Genomic DNA, 22,494 nt, shown 5'->3' on the forward strand with positions numbered 1-22,494 from the left:
CTTCTATCTTCATTACCATATTAAAGATGTCTCCATAAGCTTCCTTAAAAATCTTCATATCATAGTATTACCTACTTAAATGGCAAACATTTTGGTTTAATCTATATATTAACCCAAATGTTGAAACAAACCAATGGGAAAAGTGAAGCAAAGCTAGACAAAATCTGAGAAAAACACAACCGCCTTGTTTATCTTCTGCATGGCGCAGAATTAATTAGTCCTATGGCCTATCATCCATCAGTAAGCAGTTTGATGACTTCCTTCCTCAAAGTCCCGCCCCAATCATGCCATCAGCTAAGGGGTGTAACAGAAGAACTTCTGCATTCATTTGAAGGTCTGGTCTCTTCATGGCTGATTGTGCTGTCTCACGATCGTAAGTGTTCTCTGGGGCTGAGGTTCAGTGTAAAATGGCCCATAGGGAATTCTGCCCCGAGTTGGTGGAAAGTTTGTTTACTAGGGACAGTGCTGTGTGGTGGTCTGTGGGGTTGTGTGTGTGTGTGGTGGGGAGGGGACGTGAACCTCAGCTAAGCCTAGGATAGAGAGCTAGCCAAGCCCCTCCCAGGCTGTGTGACCTTGAGCAAGTTAATGTCACCTTCAAGAGTCATATGCTGACCTGTAACTTGGAAATAATAATTCCTCTGAGGATTCCTAAGAGGATTCAATGTAATAATATATATAAAAGCACCTGTCAGTGCCCATATGCAGGAGATACTTAAGCACATATATCTCCATTTCCGAGAAGCACCTGTATGTCCAGCATTGAGTAACATAGGGAGTGTAAGGGTTACTCGGCGCAAACCTTAATTCCCTGCATAGGTCTACACCTCCTGGCTCCAGAGCATCTGTTTCCATTACAGCTGTCAAATCAAATAACCAAATACTAATTCAATTTGGGATACAGCTGCAAAATTCATCTGAAAACTACCAGAATAAATCACTTCCTTAACATCTATCTATAGTGGGTGCTTCTAAATAATAAAACCTATATCTATCACTGAGTTATAAATAATATAGATTGAAGTTATATCCAACAAGAGTACACTTTTTGTTAGGAGAAAAAATATAATTCCTAGAGTTTCACAGTTCAACAGGGACCATAGTGAAAAGCAAAGCTGAATAAAAGAGAAACCACCACCTCAGTGTACTCCTAGTTTAGGGAAATTTTCCCCTATGCCACATTGCCTCTTGAAAAGGTATTTAAATAATAATTTGAAATGATTTTACCTAAATTGATGCTATTCATACTTAAAATCTTTTTTAAAAGCACTGCCTTATAATTAGGACTGAACGTAAGCTATTCAAGGTAGATTACTTTTCAGAATATTTTAATTATAAAACTACTCTAATGAAAGAATAGAAAATTTGGAAAACAAATGGTGTGAAAAAAATCCATAAACATAATCCCATCATCTTAAGAGAAACGAGAACACTTCTATTCTTTCTAAATGTTTCTCCTTCCTTCCCTCTTTGCTTCTTTGGTTTTTCTTATTTTTGTATACCTGTATTCAAAGAATACTACTTTATTTAATAAGTGTTATGTATGGATTTATATATATATATATATATATATATTCATATACACATATATAACATATGTAACATGAGATCTATATGTAATAAATAGGTATTAATATGTATCCATGTTGCTAATGGTCATCATGACCACCATTTTAATGGCTGCATAATATTCTTGCAAATGCATATACTATGATTTAACGTCCCTTATGTTGGGACTTCACTAAGTTTCTACCCAGTTTTTCCCATTAGGAATGACTTTGATAAACATTATGCCTAAAGCTTCATGGTATTATTCCATTGGTATAGTCTCAAAAGTAGAGTAACTGAATCACTGGATCAAAGTTATGAATATATACATATCTTCTGATACACATATCATGAAGATTTTTCCTAGGAAGGAAAACTTATGTGCATAACATCAATACTACTTCAGAATATGAGTTTCACCACAACTTTGCCAGCATTGGTTATTTTCCTTATGGCCCAGAAAGGAGCACATTTTTAAAAATGAAAACTGTTAATTTTAAATGAGCATTTTTTTTTTAAGTTTCTTATGAATTCTCTGGATTAGTTATTCAGCATTAATGAATTCTTACCTTTGGTTTAGTCTAATCTTCTGTTGTTAATACTTTAAAAAATTCTCTATCTCTGTTATTTACCTCACTTGCTACTTTCCAACCTGTCTCCTAAGGAATTCATCTTGTATCTATTCCTTCACCAGTTTACCCAGTCATCAGTTACCAACATAAAATTAGAAATGACCGTGACTGATAGCAGCCCCACAGGGGTGTGGAAGATAATTGCTGGAAAAGTACACACGGTATATTCTGGGGTGCTAGTCATGGCGTGTTTCTTGATTAGGGTGCTGGTTTCATAGGTGTAGTCAGCTTGTGCAAACTCTCTGAGCTCATGAAATGTGCACTTTCCTGTATGTGTATTACACTCTGGTTTAAAAGGTTTGAAGATTGACCCCGACTTTAAAAGACTAGGTGCTGCCATACTGGGGTGAGTGGTCAAGATGGACGCCGAAAATGGAGAAAGGATAGAAGGCATGATCAGGTCAAGTAGACAAGATCGTAAATCTAGAAAGGCTTGCAAAGGAAGAAACAAGCAGAAATTCCTGAGTCCAACTGGAAAACTGGAAACCTAGGGTCAGAATTAGGCAAAGGGGTCAAAGTTGGGGGCATCGGGTAGAAGTGGGAGCACAAAGGATCACCGCATGTGTGATGACAAAGTGACTCCATGTAGGAAGTAGGTAGAACACCGAGAAGGCTATGAAGCTCCATGGTTCCACCTCCTCGCCCACCTGTAGCTATAGTCACCTTGTTCACCAAAATACTACCATGGCTGAATTTCTACTGCAAGCACAGTTGTTTGAGAAAGATGTTGCTGGAAAAAAGTATCTGAGTACCCTTCTTAATACATACATACATACATACAAACAGATATACATGTATACACATACACTGCATCTTCCACTATTTTAGCAAATGTCCTTTTCTCTGGAAAAAAAAATGTGTCAAGTTACTAAAATGAACACCTAAAAGGTAGAGGAAAGGAACAGAAAGTCTGGGACATGATATAGGAAAAGCAGGCTTGGAAAGACAAAGCCACCAAATCCATAAGTTTGCTGAAGGTTAGTCCATTGAGCTAATGGTCTCGTGAACAATGTGAACATAGGTGAAGGTCCTTACTGCACCCCTCTCATTGAATACAAGTTAATATTCTACATTAAACCAGTTATTTCATTCAGAACTCAGCCCAAATAGATTAATGGTATTATTTGAATAATACAGTGGTTGCTCCACCTCCTTTACAAAAAATAGGGCCATTCTAGGTCCACTGTTTTCGTTTTCTACAGGAAAATGGCCTCGTGGAAACTGGTGTTTCTATGGTGATGGAGATAGCACATCTTCAGTGTACTGATGAGGCATCTGTAAGAGCAGTGTCAGCTTGTCATTGGTGAGTGGGACTGGATTTTCTTCTCTTAAATGATATGCAAATGATTTTATAGGCATGGAAGAGGTCGTAATGAAAATGCAATGTTTTTCTTTAAACAAAAAGTGTCCTTCAGTCCTATGCTTATTCTATGGGGGATAAGCTTCAAAATCATGGTCATCCCTAGTTAATCCCCAACAGCTTTAGCCTCATCAGGTGGGGAGATGTGATGCCTATTTTTGTCAATGGCTGCTAAGGAAAGTTATCACCACCTGCTAATCCTGGAGGCTCTGGATACAGTTACATTTCTAATCTGAGAGTTTATATGAGCATATAAATGAAAGAAACAGCTTCATTTTTATCCAGCACTCCAGAAATACAGCTTTAAACTTCCTTTTGAATTTTCAGGTCCTCCACACTACAGATACACTCTAATTCCCCAGTGCCCTGCTTGTGTATGATGTGGCAGCCCTAGGTAGGATCCAAGCAGCAACGCCCACATGGAACCACTATCAACGCCTCCACTGTGAACCCTATGTTGCAGTGACCAACTGCATCGGCTTCTTAACCTGCTATTGAACTTGGCTGGTAGCAGGTGATTAAAAAAACCAAACAAACAAACAAACAAAAAAACATAGTTGCACACCCACCTCCCCAACTACTGTAACAGCAACCTATCATTAGTGTGCTAGTATTTCAGAAAGTGGTTTTCACTTTGAAATGATTGGAAATTATAGAATAGCGTTGTCCAGAAGTGTCTGAAAAACAAGAGTCTGAAATCGCATTGAGTTCCTCATCTCTGATCTCCAAAGCCAGCTGTATTTGTTAAAGTTTCATTTTGCCAAGAAGAAAAATGATAATAAAGAGCTTTGCAATACCACCTCTGATGCAGAAAAATAGCTATTGTTAGCCCTCTATCTCCGGTGGAAGCCCCTGTGGCAGGATGTATGCATCTGTGAATATATGAGCACGTGCCCATTTTTAAAAAAACTACAGTCTCTTGTCAAAACGAGGGATGTTTAAACAACCAGCTTTCTACAGCAATGAGGATAGCACCTAGGTATTTATTTATAGGATTGCAATGTCCTCAAAACCTATCTCAAAATCTTTCAAAAATTTTCAGTTTTAATAAGATTATTGATTATCCAGGTAATTCAAAACATCACACGGTAAGCTATTTCAGTCATCAGTGAGAAAATAGCCTGATGAAAACAAAACAAAACAAAAGAATCCTTCCTTTTAAATAATTGGTAAATATACAGCCCTCAAAAGATTTTCTAGAGCTTTGGTTCTCACAGGAGAGGAGAAAGGAAGGGAGGGGAGGGAAGAAGAGGGGATTAGCTTTTCTTTTATTATTTCCAAATTGGTCAACCATAACCTATTACTTTCGCTGGTTGTTTTTTAATTGCAGAGATTCTTGTAAAGCATCTCCAAAGATTCTTATATCCAAGAAAGAATCTCTTGTCTTTACTAAGTACTTTTTAAATTTACTAAGAGTCTTTTTAAATTAAAATTCAAGATTATAGGAAAATCTGTAGGGCAGAGGAGAAGCTGGCACAGGAATTGGCTGGAATTTGGGACTTTCACAGGGAGTCCAGGATGGAAGGACTTGATCAAAAGCCCAAGTCAAGCTGAGCGGGATACAGAAAGGACTTTGCTGTATTGGTACTATCAGAACTGGAGAGGCATGGCCCTCCAACACGGTCAAGCGCAAGGTGCATTTGCCCCTTACCTCACTATCCCTTTGCAGCTTTGGAACTTGGAAGGCTTGGAAAATCTTCACCCACAATCTGACCTTGACACCAAGGCAAGATAGCCATGTTTCCCTGTTGACTCAAAAGCTGCCAAAGGGCACCTCAACTAACACAACGCTATGTGCACCACTAAATTTCTAGATACAATTTTGTTCTCTCCAGAAGGTATTTTCCTAGTTCCGCTGCAGGAGACTTGCCAGGAGATCTCACTTGGTAAAAGGCACTGCTGGGGAACTAGGAAAATGCCTTCTGGAGAGAACAAAATTGTATCTAGAAATTTAGTGGATATTAAATTGGATATTGTCCCTTTAAAATATCATTCAATTAGGTCTTTTGTAATACATACAAGAGAATGTGATAGCCTTACCGATTCTAAAGAAATTGCTAGTGCATTCCATCAAAGGCACAATAATGGAAACATCGATTCACTCCTCATCACAAATATGTCCCTTTGATGCTGCAGCTACCTTAACACTAGCACTTTTCATTTTCTCTAGAAGAAACCAGCTGCCTCATTGCATGCACATCAGACAAGGCTCCAGTCTGAAATAAGGAACTGTATGTCAATCTCAACTACCTTACATCTTCATTTGCTGCTGCATCGTATCACTTTCCTTGACTCTAAACTGATAAATTACCCCCCAAATAAAGAAACACTCTTCTGCAACCTGGATGGCTGGGTCTGGGTGTTTCATGTCATCTCTGCAAATGTTGCCAGAGGCATCATCTGCCTCCTCACACCACTTATTTAAAAGAATGACAGGGCACCGGTTCGAAACCGTACGGGACTGAAGAACATTCAGCCACTTGACACAAAAGGTGTCAACAAGAAAGAGGACCTAAGGGAGAAGGCATCCAGAAATGTGCAGTGTGGTTAGGGAAATCCATCCACACCCACGGCCACATTTCCAAATATTTTTACTAAGTGTAAAAGTAGCCCCCAAGTCTGGAAGTGTTTCGAACGCATTATATCCACAAGGGTAGGTCCTTTTTGAGCAGTGCCCCAAATGTTCTCACGACTGTGGTGATGGAGAAAAAGAATACTCCTTCTGGATAAACATAAGGCACACTGCATTTGGTTTATCAACCTCTTGGCGTGAGAGGCCTGCTGCTTCTAATGTGGATAAATGTTTTTGAATAAATAAAAACATGGTTTAGGACTCCTGAGCTTCTTCTAAATAAATTACCATCCAGCCATGGAACAACATGCAAATCATTTATTTTTTTCAATATAGCTTCGAAATCCCTGGCTATACTAAGCATCTAAACTCACAGACTACCTGACATTTGGCTAAGTCTTTCATACAATATCCACTTGATGCCATGAAAGAAATGTGTTTGCAATGGCTTTTGCTCTGCAAATGTCATGTGGGTGTCCTTAGGGGATTGAATTAAGCACCTGATGCCCACCTCAAGGCTCCATTAATGAGAGATATAAAGGTTATGTTGAAATTATTGTTTAAAGGTGCTGACATCACACATGCACACACACACTCACTCACTCACATGTACAGTCACATATTCAAATATACACTGAAGAGCAACCGCTTTAGGATTTAAGAGAGAACAAAGAGAAGAAGCTATTTCAGCCAAGATTATTCTGTGGATATCTCTATGCGAGACAGGGCTTGAAATTTTCTATTTTCCTTTACTGATTGATTCCACAACGTTATTACATAATAATTTGGCATCAAGCACTGTACTTAGGTTCTGGAGATGGCAGGAAACACGAAGAAGAATCATCTAAAGTCCATTTTCTTAAGTTTAAGTTGACCCTCAATAGAGGGTTTGTTACCATAGCATTTATGCATTCATCCACTAATCCGCTGACTTAACAAATATTTACTGAGCACTTATTAAGTACCACTCATTGTGCTAGGGACTGGTGTTACACAGTGAGCAAAACCAGACACGGTCTTGCCTTCCAGGAGCTTGTGATCTGGGGAGTAATGAAGATGATCCAAAAATCACATGAATCAATGTAGAATCTCAACCATGACAGGTATTCTGAAGGGTTACTGATAGTCCTTCTCACAGCACTGTGAGAAAGAATATCAAGGATGATAAAACTTTGTCAAAGAATTTAGGGAAGAAGTCCTGAGGAAGTGATATGAGATCTGCGATTTGACAGTGACGAGGTTTACTTTAGGGGAGAAGATTCTAGGCCTAGGAAATAGAGCAAGGGAGACAGCTGGGGTGAGGGGCTGAAGGAAACCATCCAAGGGGAAGTGAGTCAAGAGAGAGAAGGAGGGATCAGACCAAATAGGTGCTTACAGATCCTACCGAGGACTTTGGTCTTTTTTCTGTGAGCAATGAGAAAATGCTGAAGGACTTGTAACAAAGTCATGAAATCATAAGATCTAAATTCGGGAAATATATCGTCCAGGTTGTAAGTATGAACACACTGGAAGAGGCTCTGGCAATAATTCAAACGACAGATGTAACCTATGTTTGAGGGGTGGTGGTAATAGAATGAAGTACATGGGAATCAAGAAATATTTAGAGATAAGACTTGACGGATTAGAGATGCTGGGTTAGGAACAAGGAAGTATTAAGGATGACTCCCACGTTTCTGACTTTTGCAACTAAATGTATACAATTAGGGAATACAGGAAGAGAAACAGCTATCCTGAGAGGGAGAGATCCGAAGTTCGTTTATGGAGTATGTTGAATCAAGAGGCTTCTGAGACATACAAAGGACAAGGTCAAGTACACAGCTGGATATATGGATATGGAGCTCAAAGAGGAAGACTTATTGGCCCTCTATATCTGGAATGTACTTTTAGAAAATAACAAAATGGACATATTTGAGGTTCTACTTCCTTTGCTAAACTCAGAACAATGGTATATTCAAATTTTACCAAATCAAGACAGCATGGCGTGATGGAATACACCCTTGACTTGGAATCTGACAATGTGCATTCAAACCCTGGCTCCTCCAGTTACGAGCTGGGTGCATTTGAACACCTCTATTTACAACAGTCACTATAAAACTATTATGAATACACATTTGCTGCTTTCTTCACAGGGTTGTTTTAAATGTCAAATGAGTAAAGTTATAGAGAAAACCATCTTGTATCTATGAAATAATAAAGAGCAGTGCCAATAAATGAAAGAAACCTGCCTGCAAATTTCGATACTAAAGAGTGCAAAGGAAAGTTAGTTGCTGCAAATAAAATCAACTTGGTTGGAATAATGAAATGCCACTGAATCCCCTCCAAAATTTGGATTGCATAAACAAGTGCTTTTCACAAAGTGGTACCTGGGTGACAAAATCTGAATGAAAACAGTTTTTGTTCACCTTTTGATCCAGACTGTAGGCCAGCACCCAGTCTTCTTGCCTGGGATGAAAGAGCAGACTCTGGATATAGAAGGTGAGCCGGTATTTCTGATAGGTCGCCCCTTCGTCTGAGCTTATCAATATGCTGCTTTCCATTTCAGGATCACTAAGAAGCATGATCTAAAAAAAAAAAAAAAACAAGGAGAGAGGAGAAAATAGATAGGGTTAGTAGGAGAGAATAAATACAAGAAATTAAAGCATAAATATAAAGTCATCTGTACTTGTATATCACCACATAGAAAGGGGCGTCTGGGCCTCTATATGAAATATTGGTATTTTTTCACCCTGATTTAGTCCTTCATTTTCTGAATTGAGCTGAAATATTGTGCAAGGTTAGGTCTGCATACAAATGAGGTTTCATTTTTTTGATGTCTCTCCCTTAAGTACTGGAAGCATAATCTTTTGGTTCTCTGTCCCCTGACCTTGGGGACACCTCTCTCTCCTCCTCTTCCCCCACTCAATTCTCCATGTCACTCTTCATCACACTATTGCTTTTATTGCTCTTTAATCATGAAAAGGATTCCCTTATGATTGCACTGTGTATTTTGTTCTTTCTGGATTGTTTTAGTGATTCAGTTGATTGAAGTGGTTTCATGATCCCTTTGTTCTCAATATTTTCCAAAGCACATATCTCCAAAGGACCTTGAGGCAAATCCTGCTGCTCAAGAAAGTTTGTCATCCCCAAGCCAAATGAACAGAAAGGTGTAGTCTCAGGTTTTGGCAGCAGAGAAAGCAAGTTCAAACCTGAACACTTTTCTGTTCATGTTGTGCCACCTTGGAAAGTGACTTAACCTCTAGAGTCCCTGGTTTCTACAACAATGATTGAGTATGATGACACCCACACTGGTTTTGAGCACTAGGTATAATGAATATTCTTGACAAGCGATAGCTATGATTGTGATTTACCTTTCGTTACTTACTTAAAAGCCCCCACGCCCCCATCCAATAGATACAATCTGGCTTTTACTCATAGTAACTCAATGACACTGGGCTCACTAAAAGTGTCACCGACTTTCCAGTATTTAAATCCAACAAACACTTAGGCACTCAGACCTTTTCTTTGGCTAAACTAAGAATTTTTGATTCCACTGGCAATTCCATCCTTCTTGAAGCATTCTCTTCCAGGTGCTTCTGTAACACCATTATTTGTCCGGTCTTCCTTTTCATCCCTTTTGAATACTCAACTTTCTCTATTATCCCTATAATATCACCATTCCTCAACCCCCAGTTTAATCTTCTTTTCTTTTCGTTCAACATACTGTTCCTCAGTGACTTCTTTCACTCTTGTTTTTATTTTCCTCAATTACCATCTTTCTAGGGACAATTCATAAATTAAATCTCAAACTGAGGTCTCCTCACAGTTTCAGAATTGAAAACTTAGCTTCCTGGTTGATTCTTCTATTTGGATGTCTTGCGAACACCTCAAACTCAACATGTACCTTCACAATGTACATCCCCCCAGCTTTATTACTCCCATCAGCATTTCCTGCCTGACTTACTGTTTCTACCAACCATTTATGTGAAGCCAAAAGCCTGAAAGTCATCCTTAACTCTGCTTTTTCACTTACCTCCTAAAATTAATCCCTGAGCCTTGTGTATTTTACCTTCTAATTAGCTCTAAAATCAGATCCATTCTGTCCCTGCCAATTGTGATTACCTTAGTCCAAAATGTGATGATTTCTGTGATGGATTATTATAAAACACTACTAGCCAATCTCGTGGTTTTTGCCTTGTCCCCTCCAATCCTCTCTGCACACTGTGGTGAGAACAATCATCTTATAATACAAATCTGACTCTACATTATCCTCCTTAAAACCATTCAATAGCTTATCATTGATCTCCCTATATTCTACATTTCTTAAAATAGCCTGACAAAATCTGCCCACTGCCTATGTCTCTGGCTTTATCAGCAGCATAGTAATTTCGACCTTTATTATCCAGCTCAACCTCACTTCTTTGAGTTCCTAATGCTTGCTGAGTGACTGAATGAGCACATGACTTTATTTCCTCGTATACTTTTTCCTGTCTTTGGTTCTACTGCCACCAGTTGTTAGGGCTATTTCTACACATGGTATGAATCACGGGGCCCCAAGTACAAAACAAAGCCAAAAAACATTTCCATACATTATAAAATAAAACTATTAAATAACAGGATTTTTTTAAATGTTAGCATAGCATATATTACTATTATAAAGTAAGCTTTAAAGCAAGTTCAATCCCTTTAGCTGCTAAAATTCATAGTCCTTTTCCTCTTTTATTTCTTTACAGCTTCCAAGACAAGTTTACTTTCTTTTTCTGAAATATTTGTTTTGGCTTCTTTGAAATTAGGTATTACTAGTTATCAGCAAATATTTAAGAAAATATTTATATAGTATGTAGCTTGGTTTTTGTTTTTGTTTTCTATTCATGTGTGAATAATCTATGAGGAAAGCTCTTAGATTGCTAATTCAGACACAGAATGACTTTCTCCTCCATAGTCACTGTGACAGGATGGGGACAACTGGGAAAAGCACCCTGCTGCCTTTGAGGGAAACTCAGAGAAGCATCCATGCTCCTTGCAGAGCTTGAGAGGACAAATATACTGGGTCGGAAGGAGGCTTTCATAACTGACCTCACTGGCTTCACCCCATGTACTGATGGGCTACATAACAGGCACTGAAATCAATTTTCTCCAGGTGCTGAGAAATTAAACTGCTCGTTTTGTGCAGGTATAGAGAAGCTGCATGCCTATGATTTTAATTAGAAGATAAGCCCAACATCATAAACAAACTTTATTTTATACACCGTGAGTTACAATATACTGAATAAGGGTTACCAGCGAGTAGCTAATGCAATATATCCTCTTCCTCCAGCCCTGTTCTTTCTTCACACACACCCACACTTGCATACACAAACACAGCAATTCGCACACAAATGTCGCACACATGTGTGCACACATACACTTACACGTACACTGATATGGCATATACGTGCATGCACACACACGGAAACTAATTCACATATAAGGCATATTGAAATTGCGTGGTGGTTTTGGGTAGCTTTTGTTAAGAGCACACTTTTATTGCAACCTTTCCCTGACATTCTCATCAGAAATCCTTTTATATACTTTGATATCACTGGCAGCGTCTGTATTCAATCCTTGTTTCTAAGAAGAATAAAAGGAAGGGAAATAGCAACCTACATGTTCTGGATTTCTAAAGTGTCAGACACTTTTCTGGATATTTTATCAAAACCACAAACAAATTATGTGAAGTATCATTCCTTGCATTTTACAGATAAGAAAACTGAGGCTCAGAGGAGGAAAGCAACTTGACTTTGACCTCCTCTGATCAACTCAAACACTGCCACCTTCCCTGGACACCCCCCCTCCCCACCGCCACATACCCAGTAATACTTTACAGGACCTTGAAACCATAGCACTTTAATATCTTTACCAAGGGACAAGGAAAAGTCAGAGATGCAGGTCTACATCTTTTTTTAAAGCATCGCTAAGAAATATACACACACACACACGCACACACAGAACCCCTTTCCTCCTCTAACACATACCTACCACTGGCCAAGTGGACATGCAGAATTAAATGAACAGGAATCCAACAGGAAAGTATAATGTCAGTGCTAAAAAAAAAAAAAAAATCGGAAGGAAAGGAAAAGGGCAACCATGATATTATATTAACAAATATAATAAGAGACCAAATGCCTCATCAGAAGTTGTCTCAAGCTAAAACATGTATATTGTGTATTGCTATGCTGCAGATATAGAGAAAATCATTCCATGTACACCCACTTTTTTATTGTTAAGCAGGAATTCCAAACACAAATACCTAAGAGGGCAAAGCAGGTAAAGTGAGTGAGTGAAGCAGATAAAGCCAGACAAGGAGTGGTGAGGACAGCGCCAAAATGAAAACCACACACCTTTCCTTAAAATGTTTACAATTGAATTAAACAAAAATGTGCCCAAATTAAATGTCTCTGGACTGAATTCATGAAGTAAGCATATGACTTGTGGTAATGCTATGATAGTTGGTTTCTATCGAAACAAATTTACAAACCTTGCCTTTCCATTTTTAATTCAGTTCTGGAGGTATAAAACTTATGACGATATCTGTTTAGATGTCTGTGAGTTCTGCATTTACGTGACTTTCACAATATGAACAGGAAAGAATTCCTATTGAAGATTCTTGGGATTTTTTTTTCTTTCGCTTTTGCTTTATTTTGCTTTGATTCTTTATCCAGCTTTTCCTGACATAAGATCTGCAGTGAGAGTATGCATGTACTAGAAAAGGAGAAGGGATATTTCAAATCTGGTTTAGCAGTTATTAATGGTATACATTCTTGAGGCAGGTGGCCTGACTTTAAACCATCAGTCTGCTATTTTATGTGTTAACATGAGGCTGTTATTCAATTTTCCCAATCTGTTACCTCATCTATAAAAAAAATAGCAGAGAATAATTGTATCTAACTAACAATGCTGTTGAAATATTTAAATGAGCTAATGATTAAAACAACTTCGCATAGACCCATAATTGCTAAATAAACATTAACCTTTATCTTTAAATCACCCAGATGACGAGCATAAGTACAGTCAGAAGCAGTGCCAAGCTGTTTAAAGACAATTAGAAGCGATTTGGGGATTATTTGCCTCCCTCTTGGCTCTCTTCACTACTGAGCTTTGGGGATAAAAACTAAAGGGATAGGTGGTGAGGAAAAAGGGGACTTGCTGTTCAATGGGAATTGTTCAAAAAAGAGACAACAGGCCCAAAATGGAGTCACCAGTGTTAAGGCCCCACATCAGCAAAACAAGACTTAATCTCATTACAGCTTACTCATGCTCCAGGAATGTGACCTGCGACCAGCAAACCTGGACTTTCCTGGTCACCACTAGAAGGCAATCCTCTGAAGGATCCCCTTCCATTCCCCTTAGGAGGGCGACTGCCTGAAAAAATGCATTCATTGCTAATAAGTTCCTTTGTCCAACCCCTCTCTGCCTTTGAAAACCTCTCTGCTTGCTAGATGGGATGCTATCCCATTCATGAATCAGTTAATAAAGCCAATTATAGCTTTAAAATGGACTCGGTTGAATTTTTGTTACTTCACATTATAAAGTTTCAGTCACGCAAGATGATCAAGTTCTAGAGATCTGCTGTACAATATTGTTCTTATTGTTAACAATACTGTACTATACAACTGGAAGAGTTTGAAAAGGGTAAATCGCATGTGTTTTCTTTTACCACAATTAAAAAAAAAACATAAAAGGAGAGGAGCAAAAAAGTATAATTTACATTTATTTTGCATACATTTTACATCCTGATAACAATGTAAGAAAAATATGCTCTATTAGAAAATATCAACACCACCCAAATGAACACCAGTCAGTAGGTAATTGTCAATTTTCTAAATACAATTGACATTTTTTTTTTTTTTGAATGACCACTCTCATCTCTTCAAAGGGAGGCTCCAACTTCTGCAGCCAACTAAATACACCACTGCCTTTGGAGTGAGAACCTCATAAAACCAGTCTCTGTATTTGATCGTTCACTATACATGAATTGTCTGTATCTCAGATTAGAGATGGACAAATTTTAGAGTTTACCAACATACAAATGGTGCAACATCATTTTTTTTTTTTACTTGTAATGCTTTTTGCAGGAAATTCCTGGGAAATTTGAATAATAGTGGCCCTAATTTTAATGGTGCGTTGCAAATTGCAAAGGACACAGGTGGAAGTCAGGAATCAGGCAAGGGAGGTGCTTAGTCGACTTAAAATTTCAAAAGCCCATAAGCTTATTTATGTCTAAACCAGTCAAAATTACTGTTGGAGATGTCAAAATCCTCCCCGGAAATCTTTGCAGAATGAAACTTTCCTGCTGTTGGGCAAGTCTTAAAATATCAGAGATTAATATGTTATACTTTATTCAATTGTCATCCTTTCTTTTTCTCTTGTGTGAACGCTATAAAATGTGGGTGAAAGCTAAAGGTTTCTCATTCTTTCACTCACCAGAGATCCCAGAAATGCAGAGGAAACAAATTTTAGTCCTATACTTTGAAAATAGTCTCAGAGTAGGAGTAAGTAGATGTCCTCTGACTAGAAAAGGAGAAATACTAGAATTTACTGTACAAAGTGTGATCGAAAAACACGACAAATGTTTAAATTTAAAAAACAATTTATTACAGTAAGAGACACATTGCTCTTAATCCCCCTCAAAATATCCCCCCACCCACCCCCTCCTTTGAACACACTTATCCCATCATTCTTGCCACTTTCTGAAGCAGTTCTGGAAGTCCTCTTTGTGTCTTTAGTTGTACTGTCATGGCTGCTCCAATGTCCTGAATAGATTCAAAACATTTTCCTTTCATGGTCATTTGACTTTGGGGAAGAGCTAGAAGTCACATGGTGCCAGATCCAGTGAATAGGTGAATGAGGATACACCGTAATGTTTTTATTTGACAGAAATTGCTGTACCAGAAGCAATGGGTGACACGGAGACTTGTCATGATGGAGGATGAAGCAAAGACACTCATGAAAGAGAACTTCCAGAACTGCTTTGGAAAGTGGCAATAGCAATAGGATAAGTGTGTTTGAAGTGAGATGGATTAATGGCAATGTGTCTTTTACTACAATAATTTTTTTTTTAATTTAAACATTCACCATATTTTTTTATCAGACCTGGTATAATTAAGTCTTAATAAGAGAATCTCAGCATAATTTGTGCTCAAGAAGAAATAACAATAATATCAACACTCACTCACAAAGAATAAAAGAGAGATATTCTTTAGGATGACCCCTAAACCTATTGACGTAATTGATATATTGTTGAATATTGACTTACACACATATAGAGGCTGTTATAGATCAGGCTTTCAATCATAATATAATAATAAACCAGGATACCCCCCGATCTATCAATTTATCTAACAAACACCTCCTCTTATAACAATGATTCTCGACTGGGGTGTGGGGAAGGGTTGCCTCCCCCCACCCCCCGGGGACATTTAGCAATGTATGGAGACATTTGAATTGTCACAACTGGAGGCCGGGCAAGGAGTTACCAGCATCTAGTGGGTAGAGGCCCAAGATGCCGCTAAACACATTAAGGTACACAGGACAGTGCCCCACAGCAAAGAGTTAGCCAACCCAAAGGTCCATCGTGCTGCTCTTGAGAAACCATGTTAGTATATATGCTGTTATGGGCAAATATGTAAATTACATATACATTTTACAGCTAGGACAGCAATGCATGTGTATGCTTATACATGTGTTTCTTTCACCTACTACAATTTATACATGCCATTATCTTCTCCAAGATTAGACTCCCCACCTTTCCGCCCCAACACAGTGTTTCTACTCATCCTTCAACATTTAACATAAGCATCATCAATAAAACAATAAATCATTGAGGCCAATCAGGAAAAAATAAAAAACACTAAAACAACTCAACAAGAACAACAAAAAAACAACTATGAAAAAGTGGGCAAAGGACTTGAATGGATTTTTTTCCAAAAAATATATAAAAATGGCCAAAAAGCACATAAAGAGATTCTTGAAGCACTAATCATTAGAGAAATATAAATAAATCCCACAATGAGGTATCACCTCACACCCACTGAGATGTAAAAATAGAAAATATAATAGGTGTTGGCAAAGGCTTAGAGAAATTGGAATCCTTGTGCGTTTTTGTTGGGAATGTAAAATGGTACAGCTGCTATGGAAAACAGTATGGCAGTTTCTCAAAAAATTTAAAAAAGAAATTACATATAATCCAGAATTTTCTCTTCAGATAATACTCAAAAATATTGAAAGCAGGGTCTCAAAGAGATATCGGTACACCGATGTTCATAATAGCATTACTCACAATAGCCAAAAGGCAGAAGCAACCCAAGTGTCCACTGATAGAGGAATGGATAAACAAAGGTGGTATATACATGCAACGGAATATTATTCAGTCTTTAAAAATAAGGAAATTCTGACACATGCTACAACATGGATGAAACATAAGGACATTATGTTAAAGGAAATAAGCCAGTCACAAAAAACACAAATACTGTATGATTTCCACTTACATGTGGTAATTAGAGTAGTTCAATTCATAGAGACTGAAAGTAGAACGATGGTTGCCAGGGGATAGGGAAAAGGGAAAGGAGGAGTTGTGGTTTAATGGGTACAGACTTTTAGTTTTGCAAGATGAAAAATGTTCTGGAGTTCAGTCAAGTCCTCATTGAGAAGGCAACATTTGCAAAAGGATATGCCGTGTTTCCCCGAAAATAAGAACAGGTCTTATATTAATTTTTGCTCCAAAAGATGCACTAGGGCTTATGTTCGGGGGATGCTATCCTGAAAAATCATGCTAGGGCTTATTTTCCAGTTAGGTCTTATTTTCAGGGAAACACCGTAGGAGTCCAGTGAGCTAGAACTGAGTGAAGAAGGTAGAATGTTGGAAATGGGGTCAGTAGGTGACATAAGCACCCAGGCTTTATCCCAAGTGATGTGGAAAGTCCTGGTGGGCTTTGAGCGAAGCACTGAGGAGACTATGGCTTGCATTTTGTTACTTTCACTCTGACTGTCATTCTGGGTCAATAGAGCTGTGTGGGAGGTGGGGAACAGAGGAACAGAATCAGCGAGACCAGTTGGAAGCGACTGGAATGATGCAAACGGGGAGGCTAACGGCCTGAACTAAGGTGAAGTGCCGAGGTACTGAAATGTGGTCCATTTCTGAGTGTATTTTAAAGTGAAAGTCAAAACGGTCCACTTACACATTAGATATGGGGTGGAAGAGAAAGTGAGGAGACCAATTAAAAAGTTTTATACCTGTACGTTCATCTCAGTGTTGCTTATCATAATTAAAAACTGGAACTAACTCAAATTGCCTAATAGGTTTGTGGCCTGAACAATTGAGAAAACAGAATTAGCATTTATGAGATAGGGAAGCCTATGGGAGGTGCGTGCTGGGGTCTCTGGAAAAAAAGGAATTTGGTTTTGAAAAGGCTAGATGCCTACTAGACATCCAAAAGGGGACGTTTGTAGACAAAAGATGTACTAGGCCTATTTTCAATAGAGTGGACTGGCCTGCAGATAAGAACTTAGGAGACATCAGGGCTTGAAGAGCATTTAAAGATATAATCTGCAGATCACCAAGACAGCAAATACAGATAGAAAAGAGTCTGGAGAATGGAGCTCTACGGCACTGTTTAAGGGTCAAAGAGATAAGGAGGGACCCGATAAGGAGAGTGAGAGGGAAAAAGACAACCTGGAAACTGCAGTGTCCTTGAAACCCTAAAACCAAGGAAAGCAAGTGTATCAGGCGAGGGAGTGTTCAACTGTGTCAAATGCAATTGACAGTTGAGTAAGCTGAGTGCTGAGAATTAACCATTGAATTTAGCAACTTGGAAGATGCTGGTGACCATGGCAATGGCAGTGGAGTGATGTATGCAGACCGTATTGATGTATGTACAAATTGGCATGACTGTCCTGGAAAGCCATGTGGCTATATGGAACAAGAATCTTATAAATTTACACTTTTGACCCTACAATTTCTCTTCTAGGAATCTGTCCAAGGAAACCATGAGGGACCCGATAAAAGGTCTATCCCCTTGTATGTTCAGCTCAGTGTTATTTATAATAATAAAAAATTGGAAGCAACCCAAATATCTAATAGAATGATTAAAAGAAGTTAAATCCATTCAGTAGAATATTATGCATCCATTAAGTATGAGTTCAAATAGTTTTATGACACATGAAAAATAATATGTTTCAACGGTGTGTAAAAAGCAGGCTAAAAACACATGAAGCATAGTATCAATTTTGTTAAAAATGGTTTATATTTATGTCTGTATTTATGCATAGATAAATTCACTACATGTTAACAGTAGCTGTTACTGTGTGGCAGGATCATGAGAAATTTTCTTTTTTTTCTTTGCATTTTTCTATTATTTCCCAAACATCTGCAATTCTGCAATGAGAAAATATTACCTTATGGTTTTCTTCTCTGTCACTCTACACACACACACACACACACACACACACACAAACACACATGCACGCACGCACGCACATTTCCCCACTAGCCCTCTCAAGAATCTCAACAAGGTTATGCTAACCTGTTACCTGCCCTTGGAAAACCTGAGAAGCTGGATAATATCTGTCCACATTGTGAACACTGCTCTGAGTGCAGGACAGGTGTGGAGTGAAGGTAGGGTAGCAAGGGGACCTCAATGTAGACAGCAACGAAAGCACCTCTCAATTCAGGGAGTAGTCTTCCTGACCTCCCCTCTGGAGAAAAACGCTCTGCCCTCTCCCCCCGTCCACCATGCTCCACATTATGTGCCCCCCACCCCACTTTATGATGGAGCTCTCCCAGTCCAGCTCTGATCGTGACTTTTCCCCTCCACAAGGAACTCCAGCAACTTCTATATGGCACAGAAACCAAGCCTGGCACCTCACACACTCCACAATTGGGACCCCATGTGGTTCTCAGGCTTGACCTCTAAAACACAACCCTATGTTCTTGCCAAACACTCCCTAAAAGTTGCCTTTTTTGTTTTTGTTTTTTCAATTTCAAATCACGAGGCCTTCTCCAACATTCCTGTCTTTGCTGACGCTCCTGCCTTACCCAGAAAGCACAGCATTCTCTCTGCCCAGGCCTCCCAAGGCCCATTCCAATTCTCTCCCTTCTAAGGAGCCTCCCAAATGTTCCAGCAGAAATATCTCTGCCAAATTTGTTGTCACAAATTTGATATGACATGTTTTGAAATGTTTAAAATATCTGAAAGTTTATAAATATTAGTGATATTTGGTTTCACTTGTATTCCTCTCACTTTGTCCCCTAGATATTGTTCTTTAAAGGCAGAGAACTTCAGTGATATCACACTCTCTGGTCTTTGGTGGGCTCAATGAAGCCCACGCTCAGTAAACATCTACTACATGGCTTGATGAAGTTCACTCAAATGTTTCTAAGTTTGCTTGGCCTAATGTTCACTGCATTATATTGTGGCTTAGCAGTGCCCTGGCCAGAGAGGCTGGCTCCATCTCAGTAAGAACAGTCAGCAGATACCTGAAGCACTGCCCACTGGCAGCCCAGACATTACCTGCCCCAGCAGCGGTAGTCGTCACTTAGGGCAGTAGTCCCTCTGCCTCCTCCAGTTATGTATTGTAAAAGTCTAATATGGACAAAGTAACAAATTGTTGGCCATGTTAATTTTTTCAGCAATATGTTTATTTCCAATATTTTTAAAAAGCAAGCTAACCGTGGGAGAAATCTACGGGATTGTGTTGGAAGTAATTTTCATGACTTTGGTTGAATTATCTTTAGTGTTTTGTTAAGATTTGATCTGGGAACTTTGGTTTGTTTGTTTTGTCTTTCTCCACGTTAGGAGCACTGAAGAAAGATGCGAACCCAGATGTGTACTCTGGAGATCAGACAGAGGGTACTGAGATACGAGTTAGACAGGTTGATGGCATGGGATTTGGCACAATGTTATCACGAGCGTAGATGATAACCAAGTGTACTGGGGAAGGTTTTGAGAAATGTCAAATCAGTTGAATCGACTTTGCCCAAGGTGTTTGGTTTTTCAAGCATCCAAGTTGCTACTGTGCATGTCTGAATCCCAGAGTTAGGAGTCACTTCAAATCCTAAAGTCAGAAAGGCAATGACTACATGAAGAGATAAAGAAAAAATGCTTAGCAGCGTGTGTAGTCTCTACCACACAACAAACCTAATTTATAAGCATCTTGTTGAAGCTGTGTAGGAGGAAGATCCTGAAAAGATTCTGGTGCACAAGAGATGGTAAACGGAAATTAATTGCACAGTCCCCATTATGACTAATTTAAGAATTGTAGATTGTCAGTGATACAGTATTTATTTAGTGAGCTATCTTCTGTATTTAATTTAATGAACATTAAAAAAAGAGGGGGCCAGGGCTTTCATAAGTTCACCTGCTGATTCTATATTCCCATTGGATCTTAAATTCTTCATATGAGAAGCTTCAACCTAGGCAGTTTCCGGGTACCTAACATCAGATATATGGGAAGGATTATTTTCGTTAGGAGAGGCAAGATAAGCTTTAGGTTACCATAAGGAAAACGATCAAAGAAGAAAATAAGCTTGGAAATATCCTTGTCTTGGTCGAGTTGGGAGAGACTACACAATCAAGAACTTCATGGCCGTGGCCATTGCTAGCAAGGTCACTACATTCTGGGAACACCGTCCGGTCTAGTAAGAATGGTGATCATGTGAACACATGCTAAATCTCAACTTCTCACCCCAAGTCACTGCCCAGATTTCTGAGGGACAGAGATGGGCTCACATACAGCTAAGTGCTAGATGTGATTAACACGGAACATGGCAACTTTCTGAAGTGACAGCTGTTTGGGCCAATGGACCACAGAAGAGTCAGGTTGTAACAACCAGTAGCATCTTGGAGTGATCTCACCAGTGCAGGAACTGTCCGGAGAAAAAGGGAGCACTGATCTCACTCCCTGAGGGGAGAGACATTTAACTCTCAGAAAAAGTGGAAACAGAAAGGAGCCAGACCATGCAAGGAGTTGGGCAGACCCTTGGTCTGTGCTTTCTACCCCCAGTTCAGGATACCTGCTCTGTGTACCTTTACTTTGGTAGTTAAACAATATCAAAGGTTTTGGAGTTGCATTGCATTTTGTAGTTTGCCAAGTCCTTCCACAGCTATTCTCTCCTTGACCCTCACTCTACTTCATGGGGAAGGCAGGGCAGATGTTATTACCTACTGTCTTAGTTTCCTGTTGCTGAGAACAAATTACCACAACTTCAATGCCTTAAAACAACATAATTTTATTATCTTCACAGTTCTGGACGTCAGAGCCCAAAATGGGTCTCACTGGGCTGCAGTTAAGGTGTCTGCAGGGCTCCATTTTTCTCTGAAGGCTCTAGGGGACAATCTTGTATCTTGTATTTTCTACTTCTAAAGGCCGCCGCCATTCCTTGCCTCCTAGGCCCTTTCCATCTTCAAAACCAGGAATGGACCGCAGTCTAGTCTTTCTCATATGGCATCCCTCTGACTCTGCTTCTTCCCTCTTCCACAGTTTTCAGGACTTATGATCATAATGGCCCACCTGGATAATCCAGAGTATTCTCCTTATTTTAATGTCAGCTGATGAACAACCTTAATTTCATCTAGAACTTTAATCCTTCCTTGCCATGTTATTTAACATATTTACAGTTTCTGGGGATTAGGACATCTTTGGGAAACTGTAATTCTGCCTACCATGCCCCATTCTGCAGGCAAAGAGTTGCCTGAGTTAGAACTGAGCAATTTGCTGGAGGTCACAGCTGGTTACCAAGTGTTAAAACTGGGGTTCAAACTCAGAAGTTTACCTCCTAAATTGAGTGTTCTGTTCTTCCTGCTGTGCTCTGTGTTGGTGACATAGTGAAGGAGAGAGAGAGGACACAGCAAGTGAATGACAGGGTGAGTACAAACAAAGGCAGAAAGAAAATCAAACAGAAATCAGGAGAAGCTAGGAGGTTTTCACCCCATGGGTCTTTGTCCATGGTGTTCTCTTAGTCTTGCCCTCTTCACTATCTTCCCCTTTTGTTTTCATCCCTACAGCTGTACATTTGACCCCATTTCCCAAAAGAAAAGGCTGTGTGTGTGTGTGTGTGTGTGCGTGTGTGTTTTCTGCTGGGTTTTTAGAGTGTTCTGGTTGTTTGCCATTGCTTCCTCTCTTTCCCAACGTGAAGCAGAGAGGAGGGGACAGAGAGGTAGCAATTTTGCCAGGCAGGTACACTCTGTAATGACCCATCATCCTATGCCAGGTAGTCCCCAGACCAGCAGGGAAGAGAAAGCCACAATAACAGTAATAAACGGAGAACAGGGCCATCCAGTAACAGCGTAATGAGGCGCTCCAGCTGCCTCAGTCAGGGAGGTTAGGAAGAGTCAGGAGAGGAAAGACTGAAGGGGTGAGAGATGGAGGCGCCC

General features: G+C 39.3%; 1 protein-coding gene across 1 annotated transcript in view; it reads right to left on the reverse strand.

The window, feature by feature from the left end:
* SORCS3 (sortilin related VPS10 domain containing receptor 3) overlaps positions 1–22,494 on the reverse strand; it is a 539,475-nt gene that overhangs the window by 241,743 nt on the left and 275,238 nt on the right. Inside the window, exon 4 of the mRNA XM_033131434.1 lies at positions 8,512–8,670. Coding sequence (XP_032987325.1) covers positions 8,512–8,670 — 159 coding nt within the window. The remainder of the gene's footprint in view (positions 1–8,511; positions 8,671–22,494) is intronic.

The sequence above is a fragment of the Rhinolophus ferrumequinum genome, chromosome 16, assembly GCF_004115265.2.
Source record: "Rhinolophus ferrumequinum isolate MPI-CBG mRhiFer1 chromosome 16, mRhiFer1_v1.p, whole genome shotgun sequence".
In the NCBI taxonomy this organism is placed as follows: Eukaryota; Metazoa; Chordata; class Mammalia; order Chiroptera; family Rhinolophidae; genus Rhinolophus; species Rhinolophus ferrumequinum.